General features: G+C 40.3%; 1 protein-coding gene and 1 pseudogene across 1 annotated transcript; both read left to right on the top strand.

Annotated features, from left to right (window-relative positions):
• The first annotated feature begins 2,787 nt into the window (after positions 1 to 2,787).
• Positions 2,788 to 19,692, top strand: LOC122654189. Its single transcript, XM_043848179.1, has 3 exons — positions 2,788 to 4,434; positions 4,593 to 4,782; positions 19,230 to 19,692. Exons 1-3 carry the CDS (start codon positions 2,788 to 2,790, stop codon positions 19,355 to 19,357), a joined length of 1,965 nt encoding a protein of 654 aa, XP_043704114.1. The 3' UTR covers positions 19,358 to 19,692.
• Positions 16,436 to 19,032, top strand: LOC122671108 (annotated as a pseudogene).
• Positions 19,693 to 20,352: the final 660 nt, after the last annotated feature.

The following is a 20,352-nucleotide window of genomic DNA, read 5'->3' as shown; positions in this document are numbered from 1 at the left end:
CCACTACGTCCGATGCGGTCTTTGGATGGGTTTAGGCAAATCCCTTGGTCAACAATGATGAGATAAGGGCAATGCACACGTTGGAAACTTTAGACTAAAGAGTCGAAGTTTCTGCAAATAAACCAGAATCCGACGCAAGATGGGAATATTCTGACACATAATGTAGCTTCGTCAACATCAACGACTGGTAGGGCGACCAGTCGATGACGCCGGTGGATTCTTTTTGAATGTCGACCAGAGGCAGTTTATTTGTTTGACTTTGAGTTTTAGGTCTGGTTCAAGGGTAACCTTGAGCCAGGGCTAGGCTTAGTTTTTGGGTTTGGGTCAGATCTCACCTATATGAAAAAAAAATAATTTTACCATTATTTGCAAAAACTCATTTTTAGCTATTTTAATCCTATAACTCATCCTAAGTATTTGGAACACCACTCGGGGGCATGAGGAAGAAAGTGAGGCTTCTACCACAAGTAGAGTTGACACTATTTATCTCTACTTGTTTTGTATTTATTGTTTTAATCTAGTAGATATAGAAAATTATCCCTTTGTTCAGTAACATGTCACTAGGTTATGTTGCTTAGAATGAAGGAGAGATGAAGAACCTCACAAGGTCAATTTTCTGTAGGAGCGACAAAAAGTGCTTCTCTATTTCTTTTATGTTTTTTGGTTAAAGTTCTTCTTTATTTTTAAGGTAAATTACACGTCATCCCCTGGTTTTCAAACAAAATTCAAATCACCCCCTGGTTTTTGAAAATACTCAAATCACCCCTTGAATTAGACCCCAATATGACAATTTAGTCCCTATCGTTAGTTTTATGCTGTTAAGTGATGATGTCAGCCAGTTAAATAAATTTAAATACCTAAACTACCCTTGACATCCAAACATAGATTTTGAAGGGGTAGTATTGTAAATTTAATTCTAATGTTTTAGTACAATGGGTAAAATAGTCTTTTCACACCAATAACTAACAACAGACTAACACCATTATTGTAGAGGGGATGGATGAGTATTTTCAAAAACCAAGGGGTGATTTGAGTTTCATTTGAAAACCAGGGGTGACGTGTAATTTACCCTTATTCTACTATGTAAATTTGGTTAACTATGTGAAAGTACAAAAATAGATCAACACTTGCCATTTCTATCTCTGTCTGTTTTTGTCATGTTACATTTAATTTAATAAAAAAAAAAAAGAGAAAAGCTTAAGTTACTTAATTAAAGAATATTAAAGAAAATAATATTCTAACATTTTTCTATTAATTGATCAAACTCGAAGAGAGAATACATCTAATTCAAAATTTGAAATTCTATTGAGACTAGTAATTAATCTATTAAACAATACATTATAAGACCATTTTAGTAATTTTGTCTGCGAATTAAAGAAAGAAGGAGGTCAAATCAAATACAGTACAATCCGCTGTTCAAGTTAGTGAATTAGTGAAGTTATTTCATTATAATTCGACTTAACAAACAAGAACGGAATAATGTTCTGTAGGATTTGAACCTATGACATTGGGTTTTGGAGACCCACGTTCTACCAAACTGAATTAAGAGCGCTTTTTTTTCACAATAGATAAGAAGAAAACTGTACAGAAAAGGATTCTATTTTTCCATTAACACCAAAAAAAAAAAAAAAAAAAAAAGGGCACATTTTACTTGAGTGTTACCTGACATGGCTAAAGTGAACCTCATGAACTTTACTATCCAATAATATATTGAAATTTTTTTTTTATTTGGGACTATCTAAATAACACTAGTGTATGTGTATTTAGAACTTGACACCTCCTTTTAATTGTCCTTTGTTTATTCCCAAATGTTCTTTATGATAAGGGTATAAAGAGTTTTCAAGAATAATTTAAAAATGATTTATCATTATTAAAAGTTATCATTATTTTTTTAGGTAAACAAAAAATAAAATTATAAATTATTCGACACCTCAAGAAGTGTCAATGAAGAAATCATTTTTACTTTTTGGACTATCTTATCTATAGGCCCTTTGGGACTTTAACTACCAATTACAAGAAATATCTAACTACTACTCGGGAAGGGGGTGTCTTTTTCTTAATATGCAAAATAGGAGAGTCAATACCTTGACCTTCTTGGGGGCATGCGCTTCAACCGCGCTTCGAAGATCAAGTGAATTTTTTTTTTTTTTTTTTTTTTTTTTGGATTAAGAAGATTAAGGGAGGTTAGCAAAGCCCTTAAATTTGAGTTAAAAATGGGTAAATTCCAATATACCCCTTTTTGCTTTTACAAGTTATTTGGTTGCAAGGGAAATTAAAGAGAAGGGAAGGAAAAACTTTCAAACTTAAAAAAAAAACTTTTGTAATCATTATTCCATGTGATAGTATAAACTACTTAAATTTCCTACCATATCTAATAAAGATATATTTTACATGTAATATTTATTTTATATTTTAAACCAGAGAAAAATGGATGCAAAGTAAAATGAAATTTAATAATCAAATATGAAATAATTTGGAGTTAGATATATGATCACCTGTTGTCACATGAAGTAATGATTAAAATAAATCTTTTTTTAAGTATGAAAATTTCACTTCCCCTCGCTTTAATTCCTCTTGTAACGAAACGGAACCGTAGGTTACGTAAATGCAGCATGAAACGAGAAAGGAGCAATAGTGGATCAAAGCCATAGCATTAGATGCTAACAAATCTCCAAATTTCCAGGCAAAGCATGTCCCAAGTCGACTGACTGTAACAAACCGACATCTAGAACATTCAAATGGTGTCTTGTGTATTCCAGTTTCCCGAAGCACAAAACGGGTAACGAAATGATGTTATTCCTTCCTTCGCGGTTGTCTATCTCCCTTCACTACCCTCAGTCCCTCTCTTCCTCCACCACCCTTCTCCGACTTAACATAACCACCGCCGCTTTCAGCAACAATAGCAGGAGAAGGTCATCCTCTACAATAGCTATGTCTTCTTCCTCACCTTCTCCCTCTTCTCCTTCTTCTCTTTCTGTTATTCATTCAAAAGAAGACTCGAACCAGCAGCAGCAGCAGCAGCAGAAGCAAGTCTTATTAAACCAGGTCCTGAAATATCACAACCAAACCAAGCATGCGTTCAACAATTATGCCAGAGGTCCTCACGGCCTCGACTGGGCCAACCAACCCAACCCCTTCCGCCGCTACATCTCCTCTCCCCTTCTCCCTCTCCAACACCTCCCTCTACAACGAGATTCCACCGATGATCCCCTCTACTCTTCTCTCTTCCTCTCTCTGCCCTCCCCTAAACCCATCTCCCTATCGACCCTTTCTCAGTTCTTCTACGACTCCCTCGCTCTCTCCGCTTGGAAGACCACCGGTTACTCTACTTGGTCCCTCCGTGTAAACCCTAGCAGCGGTAATCTCCACCCCACCGAGTCCTACGTCATAGCTCCCCCCATCGACTCTCTTTCCGACTCTCCTTTTGTCGCGCATTATGCCCCGAAGGAGCATTCGCTCGAGCTTCGTACTACAATCCCATCTGATTTCTTACCCAAATTCTTCCCTGAAGGTTCGTTCTTGGTGGGCTTCTCCTCAATTTTCTGGCGAGAGGCCTGGAAGTATGGGGAGCGCGCGTTTCGGTACTGTAACCATGACGTGGGTCACGCTATTGCTGCTGCTGCCATGGCCGCTGCCGGGCTTGGGTGGGATGTCAAGCTTCTTGATGGATTGAGTTATTCTGATTTGGAGAAGCTTATGGGGCTGGACCATTTCCCCAGTTTTGAGATTCCATCTCGTCCTGTGAAGGGGAGATTGCCCGAGATTGAATTCGAACACCCAGATTGCGTTCTCGTTGTCTTCCCCAGTGGGAAAAATGCTGAGTTTTCTGTGGACTACGAAGGTTTGAGTTCTGCCATATCAAAATTCTCGGAATTGGATTGGAAGGGGAAGACTAATGCTCTTAGTAAAGAGCATATCGTTTGGGATATTATCTATCGAACTGCGGAAGTTGTGAAGAAGCCTCTCACGCCTGGGGATCGGTTCTCTATTGATCAGTTTCAAGGAAGTGCTTTGTATTCGGAAGGCTCGTATAAAGATTTGACAATGAGGGAAGTCGTTCGGAAGAGGAGGAGTGCAGTTGACATGGATGGAGTCCACGTGATGGAGAGAGAAACTTTCTATCAGATTCTTCTGCATTGTCTGCCCTCAGGTGCACAAGGGGGAGAGAAGCAGGGGAAACCGTTGTCTTTACCATTTCGAGTGCTTCCTTGGGATTCAGAGGTGCACGCTGTTCTCTTTGTCCACAGGGTAGCGAGGCTGCCAAAAGGATTGTATTTCTTTGTGAGAAATGAGAATCATTTTAATGACCTTAAGCGTGCTATGAGGTCTGAGTTCGAGTGGGAGAAGCCAGAGGGTTGCCCTGACGATCTTCCTCTGTATAGACTTGCTAGCGGTGATTTCAAATTGCTAGCTAAGCGTCTTTCATGCCATCAGGTGAGTTTATTTTCTCTTAACTGATTCTCTTATATAGTTCTTTCCGATTTCTCTTTGATATAGTTTGTTGGAAACATCTTCTCCTGAAGAACAGAAAACCAGTGATGCTGAACAACTCATAGTTTTCTCTTCGTAGCTTAATCTGTTGTATAATGTAGGATATCGCTGGTGATGGCTGTTTCAGCCTAGGTATGGTAGCTCGTTTTGAACCAACTCTGAATGAGAAGAATGCGTGGATGTATCCTCGGTTATTCTGGGAGACTGGAATTCTCGGTCACATCTTGTACCTTGAGCCTCATGCTGTTGGTATATCTGCCACCGGAATTGGTTGTTACTTCGATGATGCTGGTAAGATTTTATTCCTTTTTTCTTGTTAGTTTTAAAATTTGTTATGGCTTATGATTTATCAATAGTAAACATAGGCTTTGAAAAGAGAAGAACATTTAATAACCTTCAAAAGTTGGCAAAATAGTAGCCAAATAGATTTATTTCTAACTAGAGGAATCGATAGGATATTATGTAAATATTGTAAGGTTATTGATGCAGTAGAAAGTATGGGGGGCTAGATCTTGTTCTAGCATTCATGACCCTCGAATCCTCAAGGTAAAGAAAACCTTAATTCCAACGAGGAAAAAGATTAAACAAAGCAATTTGGTTATAAACTTCAAGATGCTCTTATTTCGTTCAAAACGACCTTAATATAAGGAGGTTGGATTACGAAGGAAAAGGAAACCTAAACAAAACAGCAAACGGAATATTATAGGAAACTAATATTCCTAAATTGTGCACAAAACTTCGGAGGTTGCGTATGCAAATTATATGTGTGAATTTGGCTCTGAAATCTCCGTCCAATGACTGAATTCGTTGGACAACCTGTTGAGCATTGGTTTCCGTTTCCGAAAAGGTATTATCGTTCCCGTAATTTCACCCTAACGAAAAGTTATGACCCTCAGAAGTTGAGTTGGCAAATTAATATTTCCGACTTGATCGGGTGGGCTTCTACTGGTCTAACCGATCCAGGAATTCTTTGGAAATCTTTCCTACATCAATCCCTCCCACTGTGAAAAACTCGTCCTCGAGTTATGATATGAATAAAGTGGTGCCCCAAGAGGGAAGTACTGGTACAGATCCGCAACATTGAAGGTCTTCGAAATACCCATGTCTGAAGGAAGATCCACTACATAAGCATTGTAATCAATTTTCTTCAGAATCTTGTAAGGCCCATACTTCTTAGATTTCAACTTATTGTAAGACCCAGCTGGAAACCGTAAGAAAACCATGACCATGTTGTCGCCTTCTTCGAAAACCTTAGACCGGTGGTGCTGATCAACAATTGCTTTATACATAGAGCTTTGGATGACACTGTTGTAGGTGAATTCTGCCTGAGCAAGAGCATTGTCCCACTGCTTTGGTTTGCCCCTACAAATGCTGCGAATCAGATTTCCCAAGGTTCTGTTTACTACCTCAGTTTGGTCGTCAGTTTGGAGGTGAACAGTACTGCTTTACTTCAGGCTGGTCACAAATATCCTCCTTAGAGTCGTCCAAAAAACAACAAGTTATTCATGGTTACAATAAAAAAACAATAGAAGTAGGGACACCATGGAACCATACAATCTCCTAGAATAATAATTTAGCCATGTGCAATGCATCTGAGGTCTTCTAGGAGGGGATGAAATGCACAATCTTCAAAAACCTATCGACCACCACGAACACAGAATCAACACCCCCATTGAGTCCTTGGTAGGCCTAGTACGAAATCCATACTAAGGTCCTCCTAAATATCCTTTGGCATCGGCAACGGCATGTACAACCCTATATTCTGACTTTGTCCTTTTGCCACCTGAACAGACATGTTGGAAGAGAGAGTTGAGGATATGAAGGTGACCATAGCGGTTACGGAGTTGGGGAGAGGAACGAGGCGGGGACCTCAATCCTAGACTTTGCGGTAGCTTATGATCTTTCCATTGTGAACACTTTCTTTGAAAAAAGAGAGGGGCACTTAGTTACCTATAAAAGTGGGAATCATACCAGCCAAATAGACTTCTTCCTAACTAGAAGGGTAGACAAGAATGGTGTGTGTAAGGACTATAAGGTTATCCCTGGGGAGAGCCTAACCACCTAACATAGACAAGTGGTCTTGGATATGTGCCTTAGTGCACAGAAGTGTGGGAGGATGGAACCTATGTACCCTGAGATTAGGTGGTGGGGACTAAAAGGGGAGCCCTTAAGAACATTTACTAATAATGTGGTCAAACAAGGAAAGTGGGACTTTGAGAGAGATACCAATGCAATGTGGTATGAGATGATGACTTGTATTAAGAGGGTTGCCAAATATGTGCTAGGGGGAGCGAAGGGTAGTCGTCGGGCCTCTAGAGAGATTTGGTGGTGCAACGATGATGTTCAAGTAGCCATTAAGACCAAGAAAAATTGTTTTAAGACATGATAAAGGACTAAAGAAATAGAAGATAAAAAGAGGTATACTGATCCCATAAATGAAGCTAGGAAGATTGTTGGGGGGGGGGGGAAGAAATATGAGGATCTTTACATCAACATAAACACAAAAGAATGGGAAAAAGCTATATATAAGATACCTAAAAAGAGAAAGGAAGAGTAGAGATTTCGATCAAGTGAGGTGTATCAAGGGTGATGATGGAAGAGTGTTGATAAGAGATGAGAACATTGTGAAGAGATGGGATGAGTATATTTGTGACCTACTTAATGGAGATAGGTCGAGGAGAAATGATCCAAACAATTACATTGTTCAACAAGTCGCCACATGCCATAGATATGTACTAAAGGTTAGTGTGGTGGAAGTTAAAGAAGCCTTAAGAAAGATGAAAGTAGGCAAGACACCAGGCCTAGATGAGATTCTAATAGAAGTGTGGAAAACCGTAGGAGGTTGTGGGGTATATTGGTACAAATCTATTTAATAGGATTATGAACATAAGGAAGATGCCAGATGAATGGAGGAGAAGCATTGTTGTCCCGATCTACAAAAATAAAGGTAATATCCTCTGGAGTGATCTCTTTGAACTCCTCCAATAAGGATTGCGCCTTAGTTGGAACATTGACCGGTTAGGCTGTCTTTCCTTTCAACACTAGTGCGTACGTTATGCCGACCTATCAGCTCCTGCCAAGCCCAGCCCAGATCCAGTCAAGCACCCCATGAGTTACCAGCTTAGGCCCGGGCCCAGGCTTTATCAAGCCCCCTAGCTAAGCCTGCGGCCCAGCCAGACCAGCCTAGCCGAGATCTAGCGTGGTCTGGCCAGGCCTAGCCTGTGTGCAGTTTTTTAAGGGCCAATGTGTGGCCCAGTTTTTTAATTAGTCTCTTGTGTTTTTTTTTCCTTTGGTCTTTCAAATATATAGGTAGTTAGTTGTCTTTTCATATTCCAAGACAGCATTAAGTTCCTTCCATTATCAGTCTTGTTTGTAGTTCCTATGTCTTGGGAACAACTTTCTAGGTCCTGGGGATAATTTCTATGACTAGGAATTGTTCTCTATGTATGGAGAATCCCAAAAGGGTTTTGGAATTCTAAGGGTCTCTTAAATGCTATTTTGTTGTTTTCAAGGTTTTCACCTCTATATAATGCAAGTCTTGGCTACTCTAAAGGCAGCCATCAAAATTTTACAGCATACTATCCGAGTATTTTACTCGTGTGACTCAAGTGGGCATAGGTGAGACTCTTACAATGGGCCTAGGTGGGACTCCTACGGTTGGTAGACTGGTGGACTCCAGCTCTACAACTTAGTTATCTATTTCATACCTGCCCCTATTTTCTTCCAAATTCGATCTTGGGTTGCTTACCCAGTCGGGTTTGCATCTTCCTCATTTCTGCAATAAATTCACCATGACAAACAGAGATAGAAAGGAACGACTTTTCCTCTACTGTAGAAGTGTTAGGTTGGCCAAACCTACTCTCTGGGTAAAATAGCAGTCTTCTTGTTTCACCAAAAAGTATAAATATTCTGTCTACCCCTATGGGTGGCATCAATATCATGCTTTCAGGGCCTGCCGAGCAATAAATGACGGGCATCCATAGCCACAACATCACAGACATCATCATAATATGACTTCCCAATGGAGTCAGAAACTCGGCAGATTTCAGTTACCTTAATAAACGGTCCTTTTTTAAACCAGCCAATTCGGTAAGGGGAAGGATGTGGCTCTGTAGGTAGTCGCAGATGCTTGACCAGAGTCCTTGAAACAATGCTCTCACAGCTTCCGTTGTCAATAATCAGGTTTTACACCTTCTGTTTGACAGAACATTGTATGTGGAATATCTGATGGCACTGGGACAGTTCGACTTGTTTTGGAGTGTACAGTAGTTTCTGGATGACACATGAGACATGCTTACCCTCCTCTTTAGCGAACTCAACACCCTACAGTTTGTTGACGTCTAGATCTTCGTCGTTTGTACTCTCACTGTGGTTCGTTAACCCAACGGGTCACTGCTTAGGGCTTACATTGGATTTATGACCTAGCTCGCCACATCTGTAGCACTTTTCAACGTTTGGCCTGGCGTAAGGATTCTGTCCGGTTCCTCTACCTTCTGTGTTATTCCCAGCCGGTGGAGCTTTGCTACTACTATTGTTGCTACCAGAACTTCAGGCCGGGACAGTAGACGTCTGTTTCTCATTACTTGATGATGGGCGTGAGGGCTCCATAGGGAAATGACGCCCAGATTGTCGTGTTTACAGTCGTTCGGCATTCAAAGCCATGTTATGTGCTTCGTTCACTGATAACACATTTTGTAGTCCCATGCCATGCTGGATTGAGTATTTCAACGGTTCAACCCATTAATATACTGTGTTGCTTTCTGCTCCTCTGTTTCTGACAGTCCGCAATGAGAGTACCATCGTAGAAACTCCTTCGTGTAAGCTGCCACGGTTTGATTGCCTTGGATGCAGTTCTGATATTGTTGGAATAGGTATTGCTGGAAATCTGGTAGCAAAAACCTAGCAGAAGTTGTTTCATCCGATGCCATGTGCGGACAGGCGCCTTTCCTTGATGCTGGCTAGACTCCTAGAGTTGATCTCATCAGGCAGCAGCTCCCCCTCGCAACTTGTAGGCCACAATTTTGATCTGTTTTTCCTTTGAAACTGTTGGAATATGTAATCCAGAATACTGTGGGGGTATATTCTGGTCCTTTTGGGGGTAGTTTAATTCTTATGTCATTAGATTAAGTTGCTGCTCTTATAGAGTCAGCTAGTTAGGGGTAATTATGTCTATTTCAGTCCCTTTGTAACTTTCCTCTCTATTATAAATAGAAGGGCTTATCTATCAATGAATCTAACACATTCTATTCACTAATTCTCTCTTTCTAACCCATGATTCTGCTAACATGGTATCAAAGCAGGTTTGATCTAGGTTAGAAAGAAAGCGAAAAAAAAAAAAAAAACTTTTTTTCTTCAATCAACTTCTCCCTCCTTTCTCTCTCTCGGTTTCTCCTTCTTCTAGTTTTTAGCCTTTTTTTCTTGTAAGAGGGCAACACTACTGAGGAAAACCTAAACCAATGATTTAGTTGCTGCCCTCCCACAACCTACCTATCTCTTTTTTGAAATTTTCAGCTCTTCCACTGAGATGAGTTGCAGACTAAATACTGATTTATTGATCGATTGCTGAAGAACCTTGGGCTGTACTTGTTGCTGAAAAACCTGCTTTCTTGAAGAGCTATCGTTCTATTGTTGTTGTTGTTTGTTGGAGTCGATTGAAGGTGTTGCTCTCGATTTGAATCTAAAGAACCCATAAATTTGGTTTTGCTGCTATCTATTTGCTGACGACAGTATCGATTTGCTGATGGTTTCGATTGGGAACCTTATTGTTGTTTCTCGGCTCTGTCGAAGGTTACTGCTGGTTGTATGGTTATTGATTTCTGGTTGCATGGGATCCTTTGCTTCTTCCCGATCTGCTTCTATTCTGCTTCTTCTACAACCCTCGGTTCATCTTCCTTGCTAAGTTCTGAGATCAGCATCAACAAAAGCCTTGCTGATTTATTAATCTTGGTCGATTGGCTCTGAAATCTGGGTTGAAGGAAGCCCATCTACTGGCGATTTTAGTCCCTGAACCTTGGCTCTAGATACTTCTCCTTTGAAAATTTTCGAAGTCTGGTTCAGACTTGGTTCTGTTTTACCACCAGATCTGGTTTTAGGTCCCTTTGGTTCCTCCTCTGCTACGTCATTCCACCTAGTTACTTGTGCTTTTGAGAGGCCTTGGGGTATGGTTGTTGCCTTCCAAATTTCAAAACAAAATACTCACAGATGAGAGAGTTCTATCAAGAAGTTTGAAGACCTGTTCCGCCTTGGCTCTGTTGACTAGAGGTGTACTATACATAATCTGGTTGTTGTAATTACAATCAACCTATTTTTTTTTTCTAGTCCCTATGTGGCTGGCTGCATAACTTACTATTGGATCTGCTGAGTTATTATCTTATACTTGCTGGTTCTATTGAGCTTTATTACATACGTTGCTGGTTCTATTGATTGGCTTCTATAAACATGACTGGTTGACATGTTACTGCTGCCTTTATGAGGACTACTGCTGCCCTGTTCTTAAGACTGAGTATCCTACTATTGGAGATCGAATTTCTTTCATTGTTGAAGACTCGAATCTACTACACTGGATATCAGTTTATTTGGGATTACAATAGTGTGTTCCATAGTTATTGATTGCAACTACGAACCTATTCAGTTGTGTGAAGTTTTCTCTACTGATTCAAATACAGCTTACTTTTAGAGCTTGATCCTAGCATTGTTCACTAATTCAGATCTAATCCAAGTTTTTTGAAGTTTATTACATCGATTCTTGCCAAATATCTTCGTCAGTTCTATTTAGCATGTGGGAGTTTACAAATTGGAGTTTTGCACATTGGTTCTTGCGTATTTGAAGATTGATCCAGCCTTGAAGATTGGAGCCTTTCTTTACTTCAAATCAGATCTGTTTCGTTATCAGATTTGAATATTGGAGTTTGGTGTCTCTCCCCTGCAAGAGTTTCCATCTAAGGAGTTTGTTTGATCGTTTGAAGATGGTTTGACATTTTATATGTTGCATTATTTTTCTCCGTGATTCATTATCCCACTGCTTGTTTTTCCACTTCACCACCTCCCATATCATACCTTTGGCATATACCAATAACCACTTTGGAAGTTTATGGTATAATCTACTTTTCCATTACCCATAGCACCTTTGGAGAACTCTGGAATGTTATCCTTTTGCACTATCTCATTTATCATCTCTGTTATGTCCACGTGTACTATTACATGTGAGGGGGAGATTATGTACAACACACCTATAGACATTGCAGAAGTAGAACTTGCAGGAACACTTGGTGCAAAACATAGAAGATTAATGTTTCCTCTATTGCCGTTGAGTATCTTTTGTGTTATTGGGTTGAGTTTGCCGTAAGGGAGAGATTAAAGTATTAAAGTATTGAAGATATTTGGTTGTTGCCTGCCTATTTGAGGATTTGTTGCCTACCTATATGAGGATTTACAGTTGGGTTGATTCAGTTGTTTTTGTTGCCTGATTTAGTTTATTCCGCTGCTTGCTGCCCTAGTCTTTCACTTCAAGATTTTATGTCACTATGACAATCTGAGATTCATCACTGGATAGCTATTGAAGGTCGTTGAAAGCTGCATTTTTTAGAAGAAATTCCAATCCTGGTTTGCGGATCATGTTTGTCCAAGTTTTTAAAGATCTATTTTTTAAGTTCTTGAAGGTTTATTTGGGAGCTGCATTCATCTGTCAAGCTGGACTCTGCTGCTACATTGTTTCTTCTCGTTTTGTTCAAGTTGGGCATTAGTGCCTTGTATGCGCCAACTTGAGGGGGAATGTTAGCATTATTATGGAGTTTTTTTCTTACTAGTTCAAGCTGGAGCTTCTTTTTACTTATATGTATAATCCAGCTTGAGGGGGAGTGTTGGAATATGTAATCCAGAATACCATGGGGGTATTTTGGTCCTTTTGGGGGGTTGTTTAATTCTTATGTCATTAGATTAAGTTGCTACTCTTATAGAGTCAGCTAGTTAAGGGTAATTATGTCTATTTCACTCCCTTTGTAACTTTCTCCTCTATTATAAATAGAGGGGCTTATCTATCAATGAATCTAACACATTCTATTCTCTAATTCTCTCTTTCTAACCCACGATTCTGCTTTCATCATCTCGAAGAACATCTCCACTTCATAGATCCAATCAAGAAAGGCTTCGACGTCCAAATTCTGGAAAAATTAGGGAGATTAATTTTGACGCAATACTCATCGACGTCCTGGTTCTGTCCCTAGTTGCCTCTCTACACTGCAAATCCTCCATCCTCGCCTTTACAATCCTCACCATCATCATAGGCAGGTTGCCTACGAAGATTAATAGGACCTTGATGAACAGAAAGTCAGCCTAGGTTTGGACCTTCAACATAATTATTCTCATCATCATCTTGATTTCCTGTGGGTCTCAGATTGGCAATAGCATCACGGATCTGTCGGAATTCACACTCCATCATCTGCTGCTAAGTCCCCAATTGCCCAGAGAGCCTCCATTCCACACTCGGCTCCGGTTGGGTGAGTGCTTCTTCTCCATTGTTAGACATATCAGATCGCTAAAAAGCTCTGATAGCACTCGACGCATTAGGAAGTATGGGGGCTAGATCTCGTTTTAGCGCTCACGACCCTCGAATCCTCAAGGTAAAGAAAACCCTAATTCTAACAAGGAAGAAGAGCAAACAAAGCAATTTGGTTATAAACTTCAAGATGCTCTTATTTCGTTTAAAACGACCTTAATATAAGAAGGTCGGATTACAAAGGAAAAGGAAACCTAAATTAAACAGGAAACGAAATAATAGGAAACTAATATTCCTAAATTGCGCACTAAACTTCGGAGGCTGTGTACTTCATTAGACAGCCTGTAGACCATTGGTTTCCGTTTCTGAAAAAAGGTATTATGGCTCCCATAACTTCACCCTACAAAAATTTATGATCCTCGGAAGTAAATTAATATTTTTTGACCTGATCGGGTGGACGTCTGCCGGTCAAACCAATCCAGGAATTCTTCGGAAATGTTTTCTCTGTGTGTGTGTGTGTGTGTGTGTTGTGCTCTTAACTTCTTCTTCATACAATCAAAACCCTATGGAACTTTTCTTTTGAAGTTTTGTAATCTCTGTTTCTTTCCTGCCAAAACCCAAAAGGCACCACTTTTTCTTTCTGTTCATTCAACTTTGCAGCTAGATACCTAAGTTGGTGTCTGAACCTCTGCTTCACATAAAGAATGGGGATTTTAGATCCCTTTCGTGCTATCGGTTACATTACAAGCATTGTTCCCTTCTCTGTGCAAAGATTGGGATTGAAACTTTTGTCACTGTCAGCATTGGAAAAGCTTGACTGTCATTGGTGTTTGTTAGTCCTCAATTTCCAAAGAAGGTCTGAGCTCATGCATCTTATTGGGACTACACCTTTGCCGCATATGGGAATAACATTAGCTTTCAAACGTACTCACTAGGTAGCAACATGGACCAGGCATAATGATAAGGTCATTTTGTTGCTCTCGTTTGGAGAACATGTCCCAAGTGATGTAGACTGGGACATTCGAGTGGGATTCAAAGGGGGATCCAATTGAATCATAAACAGCCAAGGAACTTGTTAAGAAAGGGGGGCCAGGTTCATCGAACCAGACCAATTACTGGTCCAGCTCCAGATTCAGTTCGTGGGAAGCCTAATAAGCTTAGTAGTTTGATTTTAATTCATTTCAATTTTAATTAGGGAAGTCTATACAAGTTTTATTTTTATTTCAGTAGTTACTTAGCTAAGGAAGACTCCTGTTTAGAGTAGGATTTTGTTTCAAGTTGCTATAAAATCATTGTAAGGCCCATTGGCCAGATAGGATATGGATGTTTATGAGATTGGTTTATTCCAAGTAAGTTGCGCGATTCAGTGGATAATGGCGTGAGGCTGGGCAGAGGGATTCTGGTTGCTGGCGGGAAGCCTTGATTCTCTTTCATTCTTTCTTTATACTCTGTTTTAACGCAATACAGGTACTGATATAATCACTCATCAATTAATCATTCTGATCATAGGTTTTAATCTTAGATTTGATCCATTCTCAGTCTCAACTTTACTTGTTCACAGCGGTAATATGGTTGATCATTAAAACCCATTTCAATCCCTGATTTATGTAACCTTGCAGATCCCCTGTTTTATGTTAGTATTTCAGTCAAGTTTCATAGCAACCGCAGGCTAATCTGTCAAGCAGATCAGGCCCATCTTTGGGGGTTTTCAAGGACTGCCAAGGAGGTGAACTCAACCCAAATTTTGGGCCCTTCTGAACTTTTATTTTGCTGCCACTTAAAATCATCTGCTTCCGCAATTTCTCTATTTCAGATCTGATTTTTTAAAATTTATTTTCAATCCAACCATCTGATTGCTTTCATGCTTTGGGATTAGTATAGGATTGCTGAAAGGGCAACTCGATATAAATTTCAGCGTATTCTAATGGTTTGATCTGAGTTTATTTGAGTTTTATTGATTTCTAAGTTTCAATTTCAGATTTTAGTAATCTTCTAATTACTTTAAATTTGACCGTTGGATCTTCACCATCTTTTGAAGGATTCTTATTTTACCTAGTTGTGACTGATTCTAGAAAATTTCCTTCATCTGAGAAGGTTGAATTTTCTGCTAATTATCGGGTTGATTATTTGAGTTGGGTTAGCTTGGGATCTTGTCCAGGAGGCATTTACCCTGAACCTAGAAATTCACGACTTAGAAATGCTGTAATATACTCTTTCCCATAACTTCTCATACCAGACCAACCCACTGAAATGCAAATAGGGATCAGAAATGTGGTCAATATCACGAAGAATAAAGAGATACCATCTATGGGGTAGGCCAGCCCAGGAAGGCGGGAGGAAGACGTATGTATATAAGAAATATGAGACTGAGTTCCTACGAGAGTTTTCTCATAGAAAATATTCACATTAACGTATGTCGTCAAGGGAAAACTACTAAATCCAGCCCGTAGGTCATAAGACGGGTTAGAGCAGCTCGGGGTGTTGGGTAGTTCAATAAGAGCAGTAAGGTCATAAATCCCATGCAGACTCCCACGAGCAGTGATGCAGGGGCGGAGAGCACATATGTTCCAAGCCCAGACATTACCCAAGCAAAGGCAGTTTCTAGGTTAAACAACCCTTGTACTATCACGCCCTGAAATGACAACGGGTTGCTTCTCTTGGGCTGGGGGGAAGAGAGAGTGGGAGGCCGGCTTTCTGACTCAACAACGGTTCCGCCTGACCCTACTCAAGCATGCATATTATGTCAGTGAAGACTTGGTGTGAAGCCTTGGAGACGACGTACCCGGGGCTAGGGTGAGCTGAGGGGGGACAGCGTAAGTGAGCGAATGTCTTTAAGCCCAGTCAAACATGACTGTTCTAGGCAGGGCAGGCCACCCACCTTCGAATGGTGTTGGTCCTATGGACGGTGAACGGATTCGCCTCTGGCCTCTGGGCACGTCGGAACCGCATGAGTTCACCGGGATTGAGCATAGCTAAATGATGATGTGCAATATCGATCAGCCATAAACTTTGCGTTTGTGGATGAAATCCCCTGAGAAGAGTTAGAATGGCAGTCCCTGCCCCTTGGGAGGTACCAAATAAATGACTACTGGAATCGGGGTTTTGGGCATAAAGATTCTACTGACCTGTAAAAAGCGGGCCTAACCCTTGAGGATGTGGTAATACATCTAAGAAATTATTCCATCGAACGTACTCTCTCCTAGAGCCGGGAATAGTGACATCGAACGTACTCCAGCTTGGTTTCCACCGCCTGTCCAGGGTTGAGACCTGGGATTTGACGACGGACTTGACAAGCCACCTACAGACGCTTTACGCCCAATCATTCCGGATAACGCTTGCATCCTCTATATTACCGCAACTGCTGGCACAAAGTTAGCCAATGCTTATTCCCCATTCGAGAATCCAGATTTGATTGTCACGCCGTATTATTGACTCTAGAGATATGGTAATATGGAGAAGACAAAACAAAATTGTTTGAAGCACCGACAGAACCAGAAGCTCCCCTTGTTTCAAAGAGAGGAGGACGGGTTATTCACATTTCATTTGATGGTCAGAGGTGAATTGAAAGCTAAGCAATGGTAATTCTAAAGATCCCCCGGAGGAAAAATAGAGATGTCTCCTTTTCATCCTACCTACCCCCCCCCCTCCCCCACTACTAAGTGTTGATGCTAAGGGTAATTTATTTATATGACCTTTTAAAGGACTCGATTAGAATATTGCTCCAATTGGACACATTCTCCTAGATGACAATTTCACCCCTATCTACATAATGCATCCTGACACTTAAACTAGGTTATAATTGGGGAGTCAGGAAGGTTCACTGCAGCTTTGGAATATCATCACAAAGAAGAAACTTTATGAGTTCAAAGGCTGGAACTCATCTATATGTTGCTATGTTTCCTCACCTGCACTAGATTTAGCTGTGCTCTTGGGAAAATTCATGTTCATAATATTTTGTATGATGAAGAAATAGTTACATTTACACGTTCTGCATGAGGTGCCGTGACTGCTTTGTTGTTTAGGACTGATGGACAGCCTCTTCTAGCATCTGGAGATTCATCGGGTGTCATAAGCATATGGGATCCTGAGAAGAGAAAGCTCCAATCAGTCATAAGAGAGGCCCATAACAATTCAATAATATTGCTGCACTCTTTGCTAATGAGCCTGTGCATATGAGTTCTTCTTCTGATAACTCTATCAAGATATGGATATTTGACAAGAGTGATGGGGATCCTCACCTTTTACGCTTGCAAAGTGGCCCTTGCATAGTTCTCCTCCACTTTGCATTAGGTTTTATGTTAATGGAAGACATATTTTACTTCTGGTCAGGATCGTACCTGTCTTTTCTCTGTTATTCAGGTTCAACAAAGTAGAGATCGTTCTCAGCGTCATATCTCTAAAAGGGCAAGGAAACATAGGATTGAGGAAGAAGTAAAATTGAAGCCTGCTATTATAGCATTTGAGTGCGCTGAGATCCACGAATGTGTTTGGTGCAATGTGGTAACTTGCCATATGGATACTCCATGGATGGGATTATGTGTGGAGGCTTCAGAACTTTGTCCTTGTTGAGCACATCCCAATGCCATGCTCAGACAATCAAACACCCATTAAGACTTGTGCAATCAGTGCTTGTGGTAATTTTGCTGCTCTGGGACAGAAGGTGGTTGGATTGAGAGATTTAATTTCTGATCAGAATCATCTGAGGCAGCAACATAGACATCTGTGAAAGAAGAAGCAGTGCCCATGACAGTGAAGTGGTTGGAGTTGCTTGTGATCCTACAAATACCCTCATGATAAGTGCTGGATATCATGGAGATGCAAAGACCTCGGATTTCAAGGGGTGTGAATTGAAATCCAGATTGGAAGTCGGTTGCTTTGTTGTCAAGTTAGTTTATCACCAATCCAATGTGCTTTTGGCAACTGTAGCCGATGATATGGTTATCCATGTGTTTGCCATTGTTGCCTTAATAGTTGTTCGTAAATTCGAAGGCCATACAGATTGAATTACTTGTGTTTCTCTGAGGATGGGAAATGGCTTTCGTCTTCTAGTATGGATTGGAGTTTTAGAATTTGGGATATTTTCCTTGCAAGACAGATTGATGCTATACAAGTGGATTTGTTTATCACGGCATTGTCTGTGTCACCCAATATGGATGTTTTGGCAACTTCTCATGTTGATCAAAATGGTGTCTGTCTGTGGGTTAATTAGGCCATGTTCTCTGGAGCTTCAAATTTGGATTTCTAAGCAAGTGGGGAGGAAGTTGTTAGTGTCAAGTTGCCAGTCGTCTCTTCAAAGGAAATAGCTGATGATGGGAACCATATTGGGTGTAAATCACATGTTAAGGACACTGCTTATGCCAGACGTTTCAATCACCAAATCCCTGAGCCAGAAATAGCCAAAGGCTCCGATCTTGCAATCTGTCCCATCTTTTCCCCGGGCCTCCCTTTCTATTCCTTGGTAAGTGGACCGTGGGAGCATTTTTTTTTGGGGGGGGGGGGTGGTATATGCTTCTGGAGACATGTTCAAACCTATTGGCATTGAAGAAAGGAGAAAAAAGATGATGAGATGGAAAGAAGTAAAAAGAAACCCCTAATTTCTGCAATCGCTTCATTTCTCTGCAGAAATGAGAGAATCTTCTCCATTTACAGACTACATCAAAAGTTTATCTCCATCAACATTAGATTTGGAGCTCTGGATGCTTCAGTTTATAGATGATGAAGATCAGCAAGAGCCCAAAAAGAGATCTGAATTATAATATTCCATTGAGCTGCTACTTGATTACTTCATACATGAGATTTCATGTAGAAAAGACTATGAGTTCATTGAAGCAGTAATTAGATTGTTTCTTAAGATACATGGCGAAACAGTTAGGTGCCAGTTTAAACTTCTGGACATGGCAAAGAAGCTTTTAAAAGTTCATAGTTCAGTATGGCAGAGAATGGATAAAATGTTTCAAAATGCAAGATGCATGCTACATTTCTCAACACAGAGATCAGTGGTTACTCTCTGTGTGAGAGGTCTACTCAAATCTTGTCTGAGTTCCTAAGATTGGATGGAGCAGGTGGATCAATAAGGTCAAAGAGGGTATATTAATATTAGAAGCTTCTCCAGTGAGGACTGAGCAGATAAATTAATACACTCAGCACACACTTGCACTTGACATGCATATGTATAATGACAACATGACTTACTTTCTAGATAAATTTGTAATTTCTAAACTTTTTTTTTTGTGTTCTGTTGCAGTGCATGAGGTTCTTGGATTACGTAGATCTGAGTTCCAGAGTCTATATCATTTTACTGTTGGAGGACCGGTTATAGACAAGCGGATAATGAGTCTACCAGCATATCCAGGCCCTGGTATTGATGCATGATTGCCCATCATATTTATGGATGCGCCCATTCGCCCAATGGTGATACAGAAAGTATCCAGGTTCCATAGCTAAGTAGAAGATACGATAGACATACTGCATCAAGGATGATATATATCTGTGCAAAGATCACTGGGTCAGAATAGTTTGTTTTCTGTTGCATAGTAAGTATCACTCAGATATAGTCACCAGAATTTCATATGGAATGGCCTTTTGCCAGTAACTGACTCCGGCTGCAGATCTCATTCTTCTCTCTCTACTATCACAACCCTTGCTGAAAGACCACTGACCACTTTGTTGAATGCCATATAATACCAATGTTTGTACAGGTTGATAAATGAAATTCCCAATTGTATCAAAAGGACTATGATCAGTATAACCCCTTTGCTTCTGCATTGGTGCTTTTGTAATGTGGACTTGGGCTTTTATACAGGAAATCGCTGTTTGAACCTCTGGGGTCTCTGTGTTTTTTTTTTTGTTGTTGTTGTTGTTGTTGGATGAATCATGGGGGTCTCTGTGTTGATCCTGCCAAGTATCTAGGTTTTCAGTAGTTTAGACCCAATTCTATGCATTTTTTTTTATCACCATGAATGTGTTATAAGTGAGTTAAATCCTTACTAATAAAGTCACAAAAGTGTCATAAGAGTGTAAAATAAAAAAACTTTCCTGTATGCCATTGCATATCATGTCTGGTGGCCTATCATTTTTGGTACATGCATTAGCAGTTTCAAAATTGAATATATTCTTATGGTTGTGATAGAGATAGCTTCAGTAGCTGTTTATTTCGCGTTATCCTGACCCCATGACTTCCCAATCCCAAATTCATGGCAGATCTGATCATGTATCAGTCCATCCCTGTTTGATGTTGGAAGTAACCTGGCCCCAAATTCTACTTCCTTAAACCCGAAAGGGTCTATGATCGCACTTTTTTTTTGGGGGAGAGGGGGGGGGGGGGTGGGGAGAAGGTGAAAGAATTGCACTCTAGTTGGACGCAGTAG

The sequence above is a fragment of the Telopea speciosissima genome, chromosome 1, assembly GCF_018873765.1.
Source record: "Telopea speciosissima isolate NSW1024214 ecotype Mountain lineage chromosome 1, Tspe_v1, whole genome shotgun sequence".
Lineage (NCBI taxonomy): Eukaryota > Viridiplantae > Streptophyta > Magnoliopsida > Proteales > Proteaceae > Telopea > Telopea speciosissima.
This window is presented reverse-complemented; position numbering and strand designations above follow the sequence as displayed.